Genomic DNA, 18,641 nt, shown 5'->3' on the forward strand with positions numbered 1-18,641 from the left:
GCAATAATACTCACAGCCCAGCTTTTCTAATACTGTGTTTCAGGAACCTACAACAATATTGTATGGCCCAAAAACCCCATACATGCACCTATACACCCAAAACAGGAATTTTATAGTTACTAGTTGACCTGGGTACATGTCTTTGAATTGTAGAATGATGCTTAACTCTATGAAAGAAACCTCATAAACAAAGGTAGAATATACACAAGTGTCTACACTCTTTAAAATGATGGTTCCACATAGAGCCATCACTTGACAAGGAATCATTTCATTCTGGGAAGAGGTCTCTGCATATGAAGTTGGTTCATTGTGCTTTTAAAATTTCCTAATATGTAGAAAAAAAATTAAATGTTTAATGTATGGTAGGCTACCTAGCAGGACACTAACAGATTAGGAAAACCTGAACTTAGCCTTTATTATTGTATGAAGCCAAAGTCCTTTTAAAATCATGACCCTTTTGATATTTCACAAATCTGTTCTTATCTATTCATGATTGTTTTTGAAGCCTGGATCTAAGTTCTTTCTGTAACCTTCATGTGAATGGGTCTTTTGGGAACCAAAAATGATTCCCTTATGGCGTTACCCTGAAAAACCACTCTGGCGTCTTTATTTTTAAGAGTGCAGGCACAGCATTTACTTAATGAAAGCACATATACTTTATTATACTACAAGAATATACAAACAAAAAAAAAAAAAGTAAACTTAAATTAGTATCATCAATCCTTCTATTTTCAAAGCCCCTTTTTTCTAGTATGAGGTCACAGAAAACTGAACCATGTCTTAGTGTAAGGCAGGAATCAACCCCAGATAAGACACTGATTTATATTCATTATATGGAAACATTGGCAAATACAAAGCTAGTTTACAGTCACACATTAACTTTACACATATTGGGATGTGGAAGAATCCAGAGTACCCATAGAACGTCCACTTGGGCAAAGACTGCAAGGGCAAATTCCAAGTCAAGAATGTAAGGAAGCAGCACTGTGTTAACAGCCTAATTAATATTATGTATTGTGGAGGACTGCCGGCTTCCCATGCTGGTCCTCACCCCCAGGCCGCCAGGAGGAGCTCTCCTGACAGCAGGATCGTGCCCTGAGGTCCAGCAGGGCCTTATGGACTTTGTAGTGTTTTTACACAGCCCTGCTGGATACCTTGGGGACCACTGGGAGTCGCTGTAGGGGGGCTCATGGGCTCTTGTGTGCTCTATAACCCGGGAGTACGTCACGGTCACGTGACGGGAAGGAACGATGTGCTCCCGGGGTGAAGAAAAGGACTGTTTGCCCTGACCCGGAAGGAATAATGAACTGTGGTCTGATTGGACAGGAACGCCTCGGGGTCAGGGGCTATAAAAGGACTATGGGCCAGTCCAGACACTGAGCTGTGCTGGGAGGTAGAGGACCAAAGTGTCTGGGCGAGGAGGAGTGATTATAGTGTTGAATTTGATTTATAATTAATGAGTAGTGTGGAAGGTGCTTGGTGCACTGTGTTAAAAGAAAATAAAAAGTCTTGGACTTTTACCTGGTGTCTGGAGTTGTACCTGAGGGTTCAAGGGAGCACTAGTGCCACAGTATGTATCTATCTATCTATCTATCTATCTATCTATCTATCTATCTATCTATCTATCTATCTATCTATCTATCTATCTATCTATCTATCTATCTATCTATCTATCTATCTATCTATCTATCTATCTATCCATTTTCTCATTCTGTTTTGTCCATTTCTGACATACTTATTCTAGCAGCTTTGAAAGAACCAAACCTGAACTGGATGCAATTCCTTTGCAGGGTGTAATAATTCATAGTGGGTTCATTTAGAATTGTAGATTATTCTAAAGTGCATGTCTTTTGTATATGAAGCAAATTCAGTGAGGCTGGAGAAAGTTCTATTTATAATCAGCTTTATTTTATACCATCCATACATACATTTTCTCAATTATTTTTTGTCCTTTTTGGGATTGCTTATTTTCAGCAGCACTAGATGCAGATCAGAACAGGATACAAGTCTGCTGCAGCGCATACTAACTCACAGCTAATCAATTTAGAGTAGCAGTTTGACCAAATGCACATCACAGAAAATCCAAGTATTCAGAGAAAGTCAAGTCCAACATGGAGAGTATATCCAAACATCATATAGATAAGAAATGGACTTGTGGAGCAGCAGCTCTAATCAATGTGCCACAGTGACACCCTTGATTTAAAATCGGTGCATATGGTAAATTGCACTTCAAATATCATGATTGTTTTGAAAATAACTAATAAACATCATAAATATAAATAAATTAATTTCCAGATACTGTATGTCTTATGAATGTTAAAGCTAATTATAAGATTAAAAGAATTAATGCGTGCATATGAAATAAACACCTGGGACCGTTTTGAGTAAAAGGTTGTATTTTAATTGTTTTACTTATGAGTGATATGTAATGCAGGTTAAGTCACTGTGAATTCTTCCTTTATATTAATTAAATATTAATTAATTAAAGGATATTAAATTTGTTTGAACTAAAAATGCTTTTGCACTATGCAGCCGAAGGCAGGCAGCATTTGGTGCAATCTAATTTACTGTTTTAAGGAAATAAAACACACACACGCACACACGCCCACACACACACACACACACACACACACACGCATACTGTATATATAATATAAAAATATAGCAATGACAATCCATAATGTATTATACGATAATGCTAAACCAGAAGTTTATGCTCGAAGATGAGAGATTAAATAGCAGTTTGGCATTTCTGTTTCTGAAACTAAGGACAAAGTAAAAAGATAAAAAAAAAGATAAAAAAAACTCGTCTTTCTGAACTTATGCAGATTCATTTGAGTATGACGACCGCAAATAACGTAGAAGATAGCTGATAAAATAAATACAAATAAATCAAACTGCGGAACTGGTACTTTGTTTGTTTGTTTGTTTGTTCTGCGGTCCATCTGCGAGGATCTTCCTTTCTACTGTTCCCAAAGAGCGTGGCGGGTCATAACACAAGCTGTCCTACCCGGGCCAGCCAACCTGACGCTCATTTTGACAAACAGATGAGCCTCGCTTCTCGTGGCTCTGTGCCCAGTCCGCCGGCCCCCATGGCAGTGATGAGAGGCTGGGATTGGGCTTTATTTTTGGAGCGGAATGGGATCTGATAGCCTTGTTAGGTCGCATATAATATTCCCAACATCCTTGTCTGGGAAAGAGACGGAGGGAGAGGAGGAAGGAAGGAAGGAAAACTTAAAACATTTGAAAGCCTGGAAGGAGCCCTCAGCCGCGTGCCATGCAGACCACCGCTGAAGGAGCTGAGCGAGTTGGAGCTCCTACAATTGTTGCCATTCTGAAGTTAGGCGAAACTTTCTGAAACTGTTTCCAGCTAAAACAATGAGTATAAGAAGACAACGGCAAGGAGTGCGTAACAATGTGTAGCTGCAACTTCAAACTCCTGTTTGGCAGAGTGTTCCAGTAGGTCTAAACGGATCCAGCGGATCACGGAACACGAATTAGGGCTACTGCACATGCCAAGCCCACCGCCCCCCAGACTTACCACTCCACCTCCTCCTGCCCTTTAGAAAGGACCCTCTTCGTACCCTGGACAGCCCATGTCCCAAGGCGCCATGAGCGGGGGGCGCTTCGAGTTTGATGACGGCGGTGCCTACTGCGGAGGCTGGGAGGGCGGAAAGGCACATGGACATGGCATCTGTACTGGCCCCAAAGGTCAAGGGGAATACTCGGGCTCCTGGAATTACGGCTTCGAGGTGGTCGGGGTGTATACCTGGCCAAGTGGAAACACCTACGAAGGGTACTGGTCTCAAGGCAAACGCCACGGTCTAGGCGTCGAAACCAAAGGACGTTGGGTCTACAAAGGCGAGTGGACGCATGGTTTTAAAGGAAGATATGGAACCCGGCTGAGTCAGGGCAGCGGGGCCAAGTACGAAGGCACCTGGAGTAACGGGCTGCAGGACGGCTACGGCACAGAGACTTACGCAGATGGAGGTATGTGTGAACATTATAAGATAGGCTTACTTAGCTTAAGTGACCTGCTTGCTTGCTTTGAAGTCATTGGATTCCACGTCATGCCCGATTCAACGCTTGTCTCAGTGCGTGGTGATCGCCCTGGTATGACAGCGATCACAGTACTAATATGTAGCAATATCGACGTGTGGTATAGAAAGGCAAGTAGTTGTGACGTCAGTCTTGGACTACGTATTACACAACTGACCAGATGGCTTTCTAGTACTAACATACTGCATTGTTATCAACTAATACACTAAAAAATCTTCTTTGCTCGTTTTCAGATTTTTGTTTTTTTCCTGATTTAAGAGAAAGCTTTTTTGCATGTGCACTTGCTGTGGTCTCAGTGTACCCTGTGGCATAGTGTTCTGATTTACGTGACACAATAGCACATGTGCAGGGTTTAATGTTTTTTTTTAATATTAAATGAATGTAATGTCTTGAAAATAAATTACTCCATTCTGATTACATATATTATATTTGCATTTAATTTGCAGTATATTTGAAAGTATATATACAAATGGCTATGCAAACACATGTATACATGTTCTGTTTATTAATTATCCCATTCACTTTTTGTGACAAGGTTGCATATGCACTGCATGTCTGTGTGGGTTAGTCACCATATCACTCAGCCGCTGACCTCCCCATCCAAATTTCAAAGTCATGCAATTTGGGTTAAACGGCAATTCTAAATTGGCCCCGAGTGAGAGTGACTGAATGTGTGGGTGTGTTTGTGTGTTAAAAGGATTTCTGCATTGGGCAGTAGTTTAATAATGGTGGGTGGGTTTAAGAATAGTGCATTTTGTATAAGCATCCCAAGAAAAACATTCATCCATGCTCAAACAATTAAAAAGTGTTACACAAAGTGTTATTTGACACACACACATAATGAAAGCTTAAGATCGATTGCAACATTGAATTTCTAACAGTCTTTTTATTTTATAAGCATAGAACTACATATTACATAAATGATATACATACATATGATTTACATATATAAAATGCAAAAACACATATCATTTTTTTCCATGCTAAAAATTTAAAAGAATAATGTGTTTAATGTTAGAGCTGATGAACTGTACACTTTGTAAATCATAGTTTTTGCTGGAATCATCAAAATAAGTACAGGAAGCCTGATTCCAGGACTGAATTGAGATTGAAAGGTACATTGAGATAGCACTCAGGCTTAAATGTTTTTATCTGTACATTTCATTAGAGCAACAATTTGAGGTATTTAATGAGCAAGAGGAGACCATCTCTCCAGTGGCTGCATGAGCTTAGCTTGCAATACTTGGCATATCATTTCAATCCTGTTGTGAAGGAGTATGCCGTGAAAAAAACAATATAAGCTAGATCATTTAATGTCCCTTGGATAAGGCTTTAAATTGAATTAGTTTGCCTTTTAAAATAGGCTTCAAAGTGAAATCACTTCAAAGCAGCCATCATTTTCTTATTTAACCTTTTAGTAAATTCAGACATAGCAGATTGCAGCAACTGTACAAGGAACACAGCCACAAGTGCAATTTTACCACTTCTTTGGTTCTTGGCTTGATAGTAAAGTGTTCCTCTGGTGCCATCTGTGAAGTTATATTCTAGTGCAGACATCATTGGGCCTGTCACAGCCAAAGTAACAAGAAGGAGACATATGCAAAAGGACAATTCCCAAGTCCATCCCACTTCTCAGCTTTAATTAATTGGCATCTCTCAATACAGGACAAACCTGTAAAAAGGATCATTCCAAAAAATGGTGAGATCACTTCAACTTAGATGTAGTACTGGGCACATTATCATAGCAAAGGACAAGGATAAAAAGAAATAGTGGTTGTAATGAAGTACATTTGCTTCTTTCATTCTTAAAGCAGATATTTGCCTTGTATACTCTGTATACTCTATATATGTCATTTCATAGTAGCCTTCCATACTGAAGCAGTATTTACATTTACATTTAGTGATAGAAATTTAAATATTTACATCAGTAAAGCAAATAATGACAAGCCCATTCCATGTTGTAGTCGTGCATGTTGAAGCTACACTTTAATTCCTGTTATGTTCATAGATCATGGACTGAAGGTATTGTTAATTCAATCATCTGGCTGCATTTTTACAAAAACAGCCAGCTAAAAAGAAGGGCATATTTAAGACATGAATAGGAACCACCATGAGGCTGGAATTGGACACAAGCAAAATCACTTCAGAAATGATAGGATGATTATGCAGAGCCATTTAATTCATGGCATAGATGGCATCAGTGGATGAAGAAAAAAAAATGTCCACCACAATTCATCACAACCCAACAGGCATTTCAGACCTTCTTCTCATTCCATATACTTCTTTTTGAACTCAGGATCTCAATGAGGAATTTTTTTTCTCAAGCAGCAATTTGGTCTGCTTAGCTTTTAGGTAACTAATCATATAATACAACATTGTTTACTTTGTAACCATAGACTGATTTCAGTTGTAATAGCACATGTACAAATAATTAAAGAGATTCACTACTTTGGGGTTATAGTCTCACATGCATAAAATTTCCACCAAATGTCCCAGTCTGTCGCTGCCAAGGACTGACCTCAGAACATATAGCATTCTTCATCTCTGGTAGTAGAACAATGGTGGAAGCAATTTCAGTTAGGTGCTACTAGATTTTTGGTGTTCTCAGTTGGGTATCAGTTGCATCACACTGTGCAGTAACCAAGGCCAAATTAGGATCCTTCTCATAGTTTATCACTTTATTAAATTCATCGTGTGGACACCTAGCCATTTATTGCAGCATGGTAATTCCCACTGTTTATGGAGAGCAGAGACTCGTCCATTGTATTAAGCTTGGATATTGGATAATGCAGCCCACAAGTGGCTTTACTGGATGGAATACAGTACTGATTATCACTCATTTAAATAGCTGATAATATTGCATTCACATGCTCTTGTAGTTTACAGAGTTCAATTCAATCTTGGGACATTTCAGCTACCTACTACAGTCCATTCATGTGAATTTCTGGTTGGACTTTTTAGAAAAATGTGAAGTTTATTTTATACAATTGGCTAATGTGAGCATTATTTCACAACTTGCTACATATTATTTTAAAGTAAATATATTCATCTGCATTGCTATAACTATGTAATAACATTGAATTATATGCTATTTTACATGCAAACATATGGCATGTGTATCCAGTAATTGGTCCACTGAATTTTACATTTCTAACAGTTTCACAGCAAGCATGGACTTTCTGAGCATCTGATAAATATGAAAATATTTGAAAAAGCCTTAAAGTAAAATAAATATATAATCAAACATGTACTGCGAACCAAAATCTGTCATTTACTCTCAGGCAATATTTAAAATGAAATGAAAGAATAATGTAACAGAAATAATATTACTTAGGTAGTTTAGTTTTCTCTAAATTGTTTGACTTGTAGCTTAGCGTTCATAGGACATTGATGTGGAATTTCCCATCTGGAAACTCATATTTACTGGTAGTACGTGAACATAGCATTGGTTGTTCATCCCATCTTCCATCCTCCATTATGTCTTCTCATTAAATTCATTTTGATCTTCCTGCTATATTTAAAAGGTTTGTTATTAGTCTCTTTAAAATTATCCAGGCTGTTTATAGGGCCTCTCTTATCCTACACAATTGATTTAAGGGACCATATTGAGTAGCTTACTGCTTCCTCCATGAGATGGCATAATTGCATTCCGATCTTTCAGTTGGTGGTAGGACATGCATTTTTCCACCTTGGCAGCACTTCAAGGTTGGCTTCCTTGACAACTTGTTTGACAACTTGGATCTTCCAATGTTCCGGTATTTACAGACTAATTTTAATCCTCCTAGCTCATATTTTATTGGTCTTCTTGCAAGTCTGGTCAGTGTTCAGGATATGTGACATCTCTTTACCTGAAGCACTTTCTTTGCACTCTTCTTATTCACTATTTCATTCATTTTCACCTAAGAAGAAGCCTGTTTCCACTTTTTCCACTATCATCTGAAATCATCCTATAAACCTACCAAATTTGTCACGTGTCCAGTGATCTCTCTGAAATGACTTCCCATCTTTCCTTGCACAATATATTCATGCTGGTTAGATTCTATTCCACATATCAATTCACACAACTTAAAATCATTTATAGACTTTATCACTCTTCTTGAAAACAATTTTTAATGGGTCTCTACTTCTGATCCATTTTGTCACCTTTGTTCTTTCCTTTTGTCTGCTTCCTTCCTACACATGTTCTGGCACTGCCCCCTGTCTTTTTGTTTCTGGATATCAGTCTGTCACTTTCTCTGTTCATTTCTTTCTGTGAAAATTACTCCCGTGAATCAGGGCCACCTTATCCTTATGCTCTCTCATTTCTCAAAACAATAAATTCTTTTATTGTGACACTTTCAGTAGCCAAATTCCCTCTTCGAATTCCCCATCAAATTTCTTCTAAGCTCATCACTTTTGATATTTGGAGTTTCTCATATTTTACAACATAATTTACCTTAAACTGTGTTCATCTGAAATTAACTGGGCACCTGTTAAATTAATTGAGATCTGGTCTGCCATGGCTTAGTCGATTAAAGGCTGGTCATCTGGGTGCTGAAAATATTGTACTTATCACGCTGATAGCCTGTTTAAGTCAATGTCACATTACATGACTTCTAGTTAGAGGTGGTGTCATTCTACACTTCCTAATCTTGTCATGTGAGTATGACATATTACACTACAAGAAATGTCAGAGTATGTCAAATTAAATGATTGCTTGACAACTTTCCAGCAGTTTCACATTTCCAAAGTATCACAATTTCAACTCTTATTCTAACAGCCAGTAATGTGGTGCCTGGCAGAATTTTAATGTATGTGAAGGTTTTATAGGTACAGCAAGGTCTGCTGCAATCCCTGCCATTTTCTCTTTTGCCCATTCTGCAATAATATGTAAGATATGTGTCATCAGATGCACAATTCTCTCTTTTGTTTGTGAATTCCAAAATACCATTGTTCCTTATTCCTTGTTGCTACATTACAGTTTATACGTTGTACCCCCGGGTAAGCGCTCATTACTTAGCTCTCACACACACAGAACTTAAGACAAGTTAGACTTTGTCAGGTGAGTCACACACAGACTGGTTGAACTGAGCCTCTGGGTATGTGAAACTTCACAACTGGTCGTCACAGGACCATACCGCAATTGTCCCCAATCTACTAATATACTGAAGATCGTTGGGAAAGACAAGTAATGTGACATGGCCTCTAGTTCACAACACTTTATTCTTAATGAGAGTTTTCAAGTAATAAAGGTCATGAATTGTGAACTAGTGGGTTACTAGCCCATTAACTTGCCAATGCTTACATTTTATCAGTGTCTTATACTTGCTTGATACGGTACCAATAAATGATTTTCTGATAGTATTCATATAACACAGTGTCTTATAAAATGAAGTTTGTTTAAGAGGGTTTCATTTGAGGCTAACTTTGGATAATGGTATTTGGTAAATAGCAAATTTGTGAGTTATAATCAGAAAATTTATTTAGGTCTAGGTGGGAATGAAACAAAATTGAAATAAAAAAACACCCAGTTTCAGTCATCACTGCAGTATAAGACACACAATCATTATTGGGCATTCAGAATATGTCCTCATTTTTGATGCCAGGACACTCTGGAGGTCCTGCCCTGAGTATCACTATTGTTTGGATAGATAGATAGATAGATAGATAGATAGATAGATAGATAGATAGATAGATAGATAGATAGATAGATAGATAGATAGATAGATAGATGCTGTAAAATGGCTTGGTATGGTGGAAGCTGTGAAAGGTGCTATACAAAGACAGTCTAATTGAATTGTTACAGAGGGAAAATATGGTGAGCAACATAAGGAATTAGTAATTGAGTCAAGTGTCTTGGCTTATCGGGTTGTAAATGAAGCACTTGCTTTTCCTCCACAACTTAAGGCTATTTAAGAGATTTACAAAAATGTATTCCCTAGGTGCCATTTTCTGTTACACCAAAATAACAATTATTAACCTTTAATTCTTTCAGAGGCATAAAGTAATATTGATATAAAAATAGACATATAGGCAACATGGTAGCGCTGTTAGGTGCTGCCTCGCAGTTAGGAGACCTGGGTTCGCTTCCCGGGTCCTTCCTGCATGGAATTTGCATGTTCTCCCTGTGTCTGCATGGGTTTCCTCCAGGTGCTCCGGTTTCCTGCCACAGTCCAAAGGCATGCAGGTTAGGTGCATTGGCGATCCTAAATTGTCCCTAGTGAGTGCGCCCTGCGGTGGACTGGCTCCCTGCTCAGGGTTTGTTTCCTGCCTTGTGCCCTGTGTTGGCTGGGATTGCCTCCAGCAGACCCCTGTGACCCTGTATAGTTAGGATACAGCGGGTTGGATAATAGATGGGTGGAAATAAACATATACTAACTTGTCCAGTTCTGTCTAAGAGCATTGGTTATAAATATACTAAAATTATCTAGATCTAAACTGCAGTGTCTTTCTATTTTTGTGTTCCATTTATGGACATTTTCAAATTTAACAATGACACAAAAAGATGTTTTATAGTGGGATCTACCTTTGTTATTTTAGATGAGGGTGCCAAATTGCATTGAGCTGGTTATTTCAATGTTTTAATGTCAATGTGTAATTAGTTTCTTTGTAAATGTTACTTAAAATTGGACATTATCACACCTCGGGGGGTAATACAGTGGTTACTACTGCTGCCTAATGAATTCCGAGTTCTGGGTCTGAATTCCACATTAAATTGCTATCCAGGTGGAGTTTGTCCATTCCCAACACATTTTTTGCATGTATTAGATTTCTTTTGCAACTAGAAATTAGCCCACTGTGGGTATGTATGTGAGTAAGCTCTGTTACGGATTGCTTACCCATTCTCAGTTGAACCAGGACATTTTAAAGTTGCCAGTTTATGTTTCATCTTTAGAATGTGGGAGTAGCCTGGATTAACCAGAAGAAACACGAGGGGAGAACAGATAGGCAGGTGAGCAGCAACATATGCAACCCAAGGCTTTGGAGTTGTAAGGCAGTCGCATTATCCAATGTGTCAGTCATATTCAATAATTCATTTGAAAGTTTTAAGATTCTTTCCAAGCATAGGTTAAGATTCATGGAAGAGAGAAAGAGTCTACTAGCTCAAGTGAAACTGTTTTGAGGAACACAACTTAAAAGAGTATGAGTGATGCCTCCATTAGCCCAGTTAGTTTAACTGCTACCACTTTAAAGATCTGAAATTCATGTACGCAAGTGTTCAGAATAAATTAAGAAGGCTCAGAGAATGATGGGTTACGTAGCATCCTTGTTTGGATATAAGTCAAGGGATGTTATGTCAAGCTGTATAAATAACTTCTTAGTGAGGCCTCGTCTGTAATATTATGTGCAGTTTTGGTGTTCAGAGTGCAGAAAGAAAATAGCAGAGCTAGAGGAAACAAGAGAAGAGTCTAAGAAGATGAGGTAGGTGCTTTGAAGAGTTTAGCAAACAAGGGTTAAGAGGGGACTTAAGTAAAACTGAAAATGTAAAAGAAGTCAGGAGGGTTAATGCCAACTGTTATGTTAAAATGAGAAAATCAGCAAGAATACTGGGTTACAGATAGGATGGTGGATTAAGAGTAAATTTCAAACTAACATTACTTTTTTCACACCATAACCATACATACATGGAATAAGTTACCAAGGAGTGTTATAGAAAGTATGACTTTGGGGATCATAAATCTCCATCTGAAGATATTTTGAAAAAGTTATATGAATGGCAATACATTTGTCATGTAGGGGCCAAACAGTCTTTTATTGTATCAGCTTTTTCTTATCTCAATAAATATGGTCATCGGGCATTACAAAATCGTCTTTTTACAAAACTTAGGAAAATGAGTTGCTTGGTCTTACCATGGATAGACGTAAGGAGTCACAGTAAACTCTGATTCACCTTCACACCAGTGTGTCATTTTCAGTGGGATAAAAGGAGTATTTCACCTTCATAAGACACTATTTACAGCACTACATGTGGAACACAGCAGATATGTACTACACTGTGACATGTGGATAAAAATATGTTAGCCAATTGAGGGTGCCAAATTCCTCCTTCTCACATCCATGCCAAGGTAACACTAATAGAGGCAGAGTTTTACAGTATCTAGTACTGTTAAGACTAATCCTGGACAATATACTCTAATATTAATATGATAGGTTGCTATAGGACAGCACAAAATATGCTTCTGTAACCTAAGAGTTGGGACATTGATCTATTACAATATCTGAAAAGAAAATCACTTCATAATCTGAGTGGCAGGATAATTAACGCTATGGGTGTATACAGTGTTCATGTTAAAAATGTATTTGATTTAAAGTTTGTACAAATCTTAGAAACATTCAAATTAAATAATTTAAAAATACTCTGCACTGCTCATTTCAGTATAAAAATAACACACTTAACTTGGTAATTAATTATAGCCCCTTCCTTGTCGGTGTCTATCTGGAATGTGACATTGATCCGCACCTTGGCATGCAATGGCCTGCATATAGTAAATCTGGTGGCTCCTTTTTTAGCTCTACTGGGATAGCCCTTGGAGACATCTGTGGAGGAAGATATCACTCTAAAATATCTCACTGCTGAGCTTTGTTGGCTGTGAGAAGGTTACATGTTGGGGCAGGCCAAAGGTCAACCAGCAAAACCAGGTGGTCAGCTGTTAGGTATAGGCAGCTCAAATTTATGACTTCAGCTATTACTGTAAATGTATTATGCTATACCAGTTTGGCTTCTGATCAGATTGAATTAGATAATCGATTGCTTCATCATTTAAAAGGAGAGGCCTAGACAATGTGGTTTGCATTAGATTAATGTCTGGCCTTTTTGAAGTCTTTGTTAACACTCAAACATGGTTAATCTGCACATCTTTGAGATGGCAAGAAGAAAAAAAAACACCAGTTATTCAGTAAACTGTACATTTTGTGACATATTTTTATTACAGGTTCAAGGGGAGCTAGAGATGACCAAGGTAGGAACTGGCATAACATGGGCGTGATCCCTAAGTAGGATGCAATTTTATTGCAGAGCACACTCATATACATATTCACACTGGCTCATGTTGGCATCCAGGTTAAATTGCTGCTTTTCATGTACCAGTCAGGAAGTGAAAATTAATACATTTTGTTTCTGATAATATCACTGTTAAGGACTTGACAGAGAAATTCACTGTTAGTTATTTGATTTCATTCTGTCTAGCTCCAGACGTGGGTGAAAGACCTATTCCCCTGTTCTGTCATGGAGATGGAATAATTTGTATCTTGGTCAAGGGACAGTGGGTAACAGTAGAAAATGTTCAGTTTTAACTGTTGTCAGAATCATACATAGTTTACCTCAGGAAGCTGGAAAAGTTTCATTAAACACCATGCAGGAGTCACTGTCTTTGTCAAACATATTTACAAGAAAGGACAAAAGGCTCCACAGTGAGTATACAAAACTTTTCTCCTGTTTGGCATACATTTCTAATGGCATGCCAAGGTGTCAGTGGAAATGTGCAACACCATTTTTTTAATTTTGGCCAGAAATAAGCAACCAAATAATTCACACTCGATACTTCTTAATATTGACCTTTTTTCTCTTTGTTTTGTAGGCACCTACCAGGGTCAGTTCACTGGAGGAATGCGTCATGGCTATGGGGTTCGTCAAAGTGTTCCATATGGAATGGCTGCTGTGGTTCGTTCCCCACTGCGCACGTCCCTCACTTCCCTTCGGAGTGAGCATAGCAATGGCACTCTTGTACAACAGGATGCTCCAAACCTTAACCCTGGAAATGCAACTCCAGGTCTGGAGAGTTCCTTTATTCCTGCCAGCCCTTCCCGAGGTGGATTTGCTCTTACCCTCTATGTAAACCCGGAGGTGGTGAAGCCTAAAAAGAAGGGTCTCTTTCGAAGGGGCTCCTTACTGGGGAAGCTCAAAAAATCAGAGTCAAGAACCTCCCTTTCCAGTCAGAAGAGTAAAATTAGCTTTCTTAAGAGTGAATCTGGTCTTAGCTCTGCGGCAAGTGACGCAAACTCCACCATTAGTCTAGGAGAGGGAACTGAAGGGGGTGAAGATTTTCCACCCGTTGAGGCAGACATTGATGCTACTACAACTGAGGTCTATATGGGGGAATGGAAGAATGACCATCGTTGTGGCTACGGGATTAGTGAGAGATCAAGTGGGCTGAAGTATGAAGGCGAGTGGCTGGATAATCAGCGCCATGGTTATGGGTGCACAACATTTCCAGATGGGAGGAAGGAAGAAGGAAAGTACATGAACAATATGCTAGTGAAAGGAATGAAGAAAAGAGTGATACCACTGAAGAGTACTAAGATAAGACAGAAAGTAGACAGAAGTGTGGAGGGTGCCCAGCGAGCAGCTGCTATTGCTAAGCAGAAGGCAGAGATTGCGGCCTCCCGGTAGGTATATCGTTGGCATATTTTCTCCAGATACTGTACATTACCAACTCTTCAGAGTATCAGATGGTTCAGTATAAGTTAATTACATTTTTATTGTCAAAACAACATTTGCCAGACACACACCTCATCCACAAACCTACTGTAATTGTTCAACCCAATTGGAAAGGTCTAGTGTCCTCCTAATTATGTTCTTTTCTTCTAGTTTTTGTGCAACACCAGAAAAACAAAGGACACAAAAAAGCTGATGGTAGTTTGTGCCCTGCATGAGGTGGACATAAACCATAGATTCAGTCTGGATTTGCACACATTGGTACACTCTGTGCTCTCCCTTTGTAGACTTTTGCATATGATAACAGGCAAGGTATAGTAATGACCATGGAATTTTCATTTTAGTCCTGATACTTCCTTGCACTTGTGGCACATGGGTTAGCACTGATACCTCACTGATCTATCATCCTGGTTTCCAATCATGTCTTGGTTGCTGTCTGTGTGGACTTTACTTATTTGCCCTGCATCTGTGTGGATTTTTCTCTGCATACTCTGACTTTCCTTCCCATGAACCATAGACTTACACAAAAGGTTAGTTGGCAATTCAAAATGTAGTAAATGTGCTTCCCTCTGGAGTCTGTACCTGCCTTGCACCTTATGCTGCTCTAATTTAACAGGTCTGCAAATGTTCTGGTCGTTTTTAAGTTTTTTTGGTACACAAAAAGAAAGGAAAGTTCTGAGCATCAAAGATTATGGAACAATTTGAACCAGTTAGTGTCAAAGCGGCTTTAATTGGAACTCCTCCGTTCTTTCCTTGTGTCAGCTTTGTGTATACCTATGTGGCTAATGCAATTAAATCTAAGAAATCTTAATCAGTGAAGCCCGTTCATACGTCTTTAAACATCAGATGTCAGTAATATTGGTTCTGCTGTGTCACATGCTTTGCTATTGCATTGTGGAGATTTCTTCTTCTGGGAATTTCACTTGCTTTGATTCTTTCCATACTCAAGTAATAATATGTCAGCTTTTTGTGGTACACTGTGTGGAGAAAGGCAGGTTTATTTCATTACAGTTATTCATCAGTAGGACATGTCACTAACGGAAAGGTTTTCTATTTCAGCCTTGTTTTCTACTGCTCACTTCTGTTTGCTTCGAAACTAGACACTAACACAGCATATCTTCCTAATACTGACCATGTTTTTCACCACAGACCAGTTCAAATATTTGCCTGCTCTCATCCATATAGGTCTGTGTGAGTCAATGTATGTGTGTTTGGAAATACCCATTCAGAATTGATCCATGTACCCAAAGCTAGACAACCACAGCCTTTAAAAGCATTAAGCATTCTTGACATCTGGTTAATGGATGTAACTTTGACGGCCTGTTAATACCTTATGAATTAACAAAGTGATCCAGAGCAGTCACCTCTCTTTTGTGAAATTCTTTCTTTTATATTGTATCATGCTTCCATAGCAGTACTGTACAAAGCTGTGTATTGTGCATCTTGTGAGACAGAGAAATGGGGTTGTGTTATTTTTATCAGATTAAGTTTTTGCATGCAGCACAAAGAAAAAGAAAGGAAAAGAAAATGTCTTCAGGTAGTCAGAGTCTGCATAGTATTTAAGCCAATTAAAGGCATCAGTCTTTATAAAAAATTTTTAAAATATATATGGGTTCTTTCGCAAACTGGTGACAATAAAAATAGGCAAGGGTGAAGAATATAATCAGCTATCATTTGGCCAAAATGAAAAATGCATTTTCCCAGCCAGCTAGATAGAAGACAAAGGGTATTATATGAGCACTACAATACTTAAAAACAGTGTGTAGTTTTAAATGTCTTATTTGTGTCAAATATTCTTTAACGCCCTATTGCCTCTTTGAGATTGTATCTGATACATACACGATTACTAACAATCATGAATTATTATCTGACCCAGGTTACTACTAAATATGACTTCCATGAATCTGGTGCTTAAGTCATAAAAAATGATTCCTGCAACAGCATTAACAATTTTTTTTATTGTACAGCCCCAATACTCACAAGGAATGCCCCAATAGGCTTTAACAGTTTGACACCATTCCATCCTTACTCTCTAAGAAGACAAGAAAAAACTCCTAAAAAAAACACCTTGTAGGGAAAAAAATGGAAGAAATTTTTGGTAAGGGCAATTCAGAGAAAGATTCCCTTCTAGGTAGGTTGGGCATACAACCTGTAACTGTAAAACTACAGATGCTGGATTAAACAAAAAGATGCATGACAAACCAATAACATTTCTAATACTCTTTATATGCTATATTTATGAAAAATATAGCACATAATAAAGCTTTGCATGGAAAACGTTATTATAATTGTTAAAATTAGTGTAGTACTAGAGTGTTGTACTGTGTTAGTCAACATGAATGTAGTGAGAAGTCAAGCAAAATGACAAGTTTTAATGACTAACTAAAAGATTACATCTTGCCTGAAGTAGGGGCCAGAGTTGCCTCGAAAGCTTGCATATTGTAATCTTTTTAGTTAGGGTTAGGGAAAATAAAGTTCCCATAAGTTCCGATCACACTGCTGCAATAGTGAGCTTGGTGTTCTCAGTCTTATGGGTGCTCAGAATGCACTGGCCATCAAAACTAATTTGTTTTGGCCTGACACTAAGACCTCCCCTTGTTCTAATGAGATTAAATATAGGTGATGGGCCCTATCCAAGTTATCCCTATCGTTTAGTTTTATTAGAACTCAGCCAATAAAAGGTGTCATTTTTCTTGACTCACTAAAATTAGTGTGAATGTAGAAATTGTAAAGAAAGTATTTAATTTTTCTGTTACTATTGTTTCACCAGTAAGGCTTTTTTCAGTTACTATCCTTATAGTTCTATTATTCTTTATTTTTTCTTTTAAACTTGCCCACAGCAAAGTAAGCAAACATACAAAACATATTGTTTCCACAGGGTGCCACGGTGGTGTGGTGGGTAGCACTACTGCCTCGCAATTAGGATGGAGTTTGCATGTTCTCTGCGTGGGTTTCCTCCGGGTGCTGGCTGGGAATGGCTCCAGCAGACCGCCGTGACCCTGCAGTTAAGATATAGTGGGTTGGATAATGGATGGATGGATTGTTTCCACAATGTATGTTATATAGAACTCCTCTGGCATTAACTTCCATGTTACCTTCAGGCAGAGTTTAGGAGTGGAGCTGACCTGAAAAAGAATTATTTTGCGAAACACCACAGAATGATATGTTTGTGACCTCGACAGAAGGCATTGTTCATTCTGTAGTCATATACAGGATAAATCATCCAAAGAAGGAAGGACAAGGAATAGGCCAAGCAAGGTGGACTCATGGTCCTACTGTACAACTGGGCCCGCTTTTCAGTCAGTGTGTATCAGTTTTCAAAAAAAGGCTTTATGTCCCATTGAATTGCTCTGAAAGCATCTAAACCAGTCACCAGAGATTCAATGAATAGTTAGTTCTGCAATTCCTTGAACACAAAGCAGGAGCACATTTGAGTTTAATGACATATTTATATACATTTAAAGTCAAATGTGTCATTGTAAAGTAGATTTTAAACTACATGTATATTACATTTTATGGTGGGTGGAACATAACATTCTAAAAGCCTTTTAATCTAATTCAGGGTTATAAAGGGATGGAACCTATCCTGAAAGGAATTTGCAAATGGCAGGAATCAGCCCTGGAGAGGGTACCAGTCCATTGCTGAGCCTGTTTATGTACACATCTGAACTGAGCCAATTCATTTATCCATTAATTGACTGCACATATCTTTGAGATGTGGCAGGATAACCAAATGACCTGGAAGAAAGCCCCCACAGTCACATAGAGAACACTACGTAGCAGTTCAGTGCAAGATACAAACCAAAAGCGCTGGGTCCATGAGGCAGGAGTGGCAACCAAAGCACCACCATGGGTTTAATGTAAGGATTCTAAACTGAATGTTTTTGCAAATGAATGATGAATGCTGGGCAATACTGAGTACTCTGACGTGATGATGGATTAATCAATCAAGCTATTTAGTTTTGCCAGCAGCACACGTACATGTTTTAAGAGACAATATTTACATTTGAATGCTCTAGGAACAGGTTCTGGATCTGCTCAATATCCACTTTCTCTTAGCAATGTACGCTCTCATACACTCTTTCCTTGTATGGAGAAATTTGATCAGATAGTGATGAAAGTGCAGTACAGTAGCAGCTCCTTTATGGTATGCGTAAACACGGAGGAC

General features: G+C 38.4%; 1 protein-coding gene across 2 annotated transcripts in view; it reads left to right on the forward strand.

Annotated features, from left to right (window-relative positions):
- Positions 1 to 3,198: 3,198 nt before the first annotated feature.
- Positions 3,199 to 18,641, forward strand: part of jph2 (junctophilin 2) — a 75,214-nt gene continuing 59,771 nt past the window's right edge. For both annotated transcript variants that reach the window (XM_039762356.1, XM_039762349.1), the window contains exons 1-2: positions 3,199 to 3,990; positions 13,617 to 14,424. In XM_039762356.1, coding sequence (XP_039618290.1) covers positions 3,597 to 3,990; positions 13,617 to 14,424 — 1,202 coding nt within the window. In that variant the 5' untranslated portion in view covers positions 3,199 to 3,596. The remainder of the gene's footprint in view (positions 3,991 to 13,616; positions 14,425 to 18,641) is intronic.

This window comes from Polypterus senegalus, chromosome 1 (assembly GCF_016835505.1).
Source record: "Polypterus senegalus isolate Bchr_013 chromosome 1, ASM1683550v1, whole genome shotgun sequence".
Lineage (NCBI taxonomy): Eukaryota > Metazoa > Chordata > Cladistia > Polypteriformes > Polypteridae > Polypterus > Polypterus senegalus.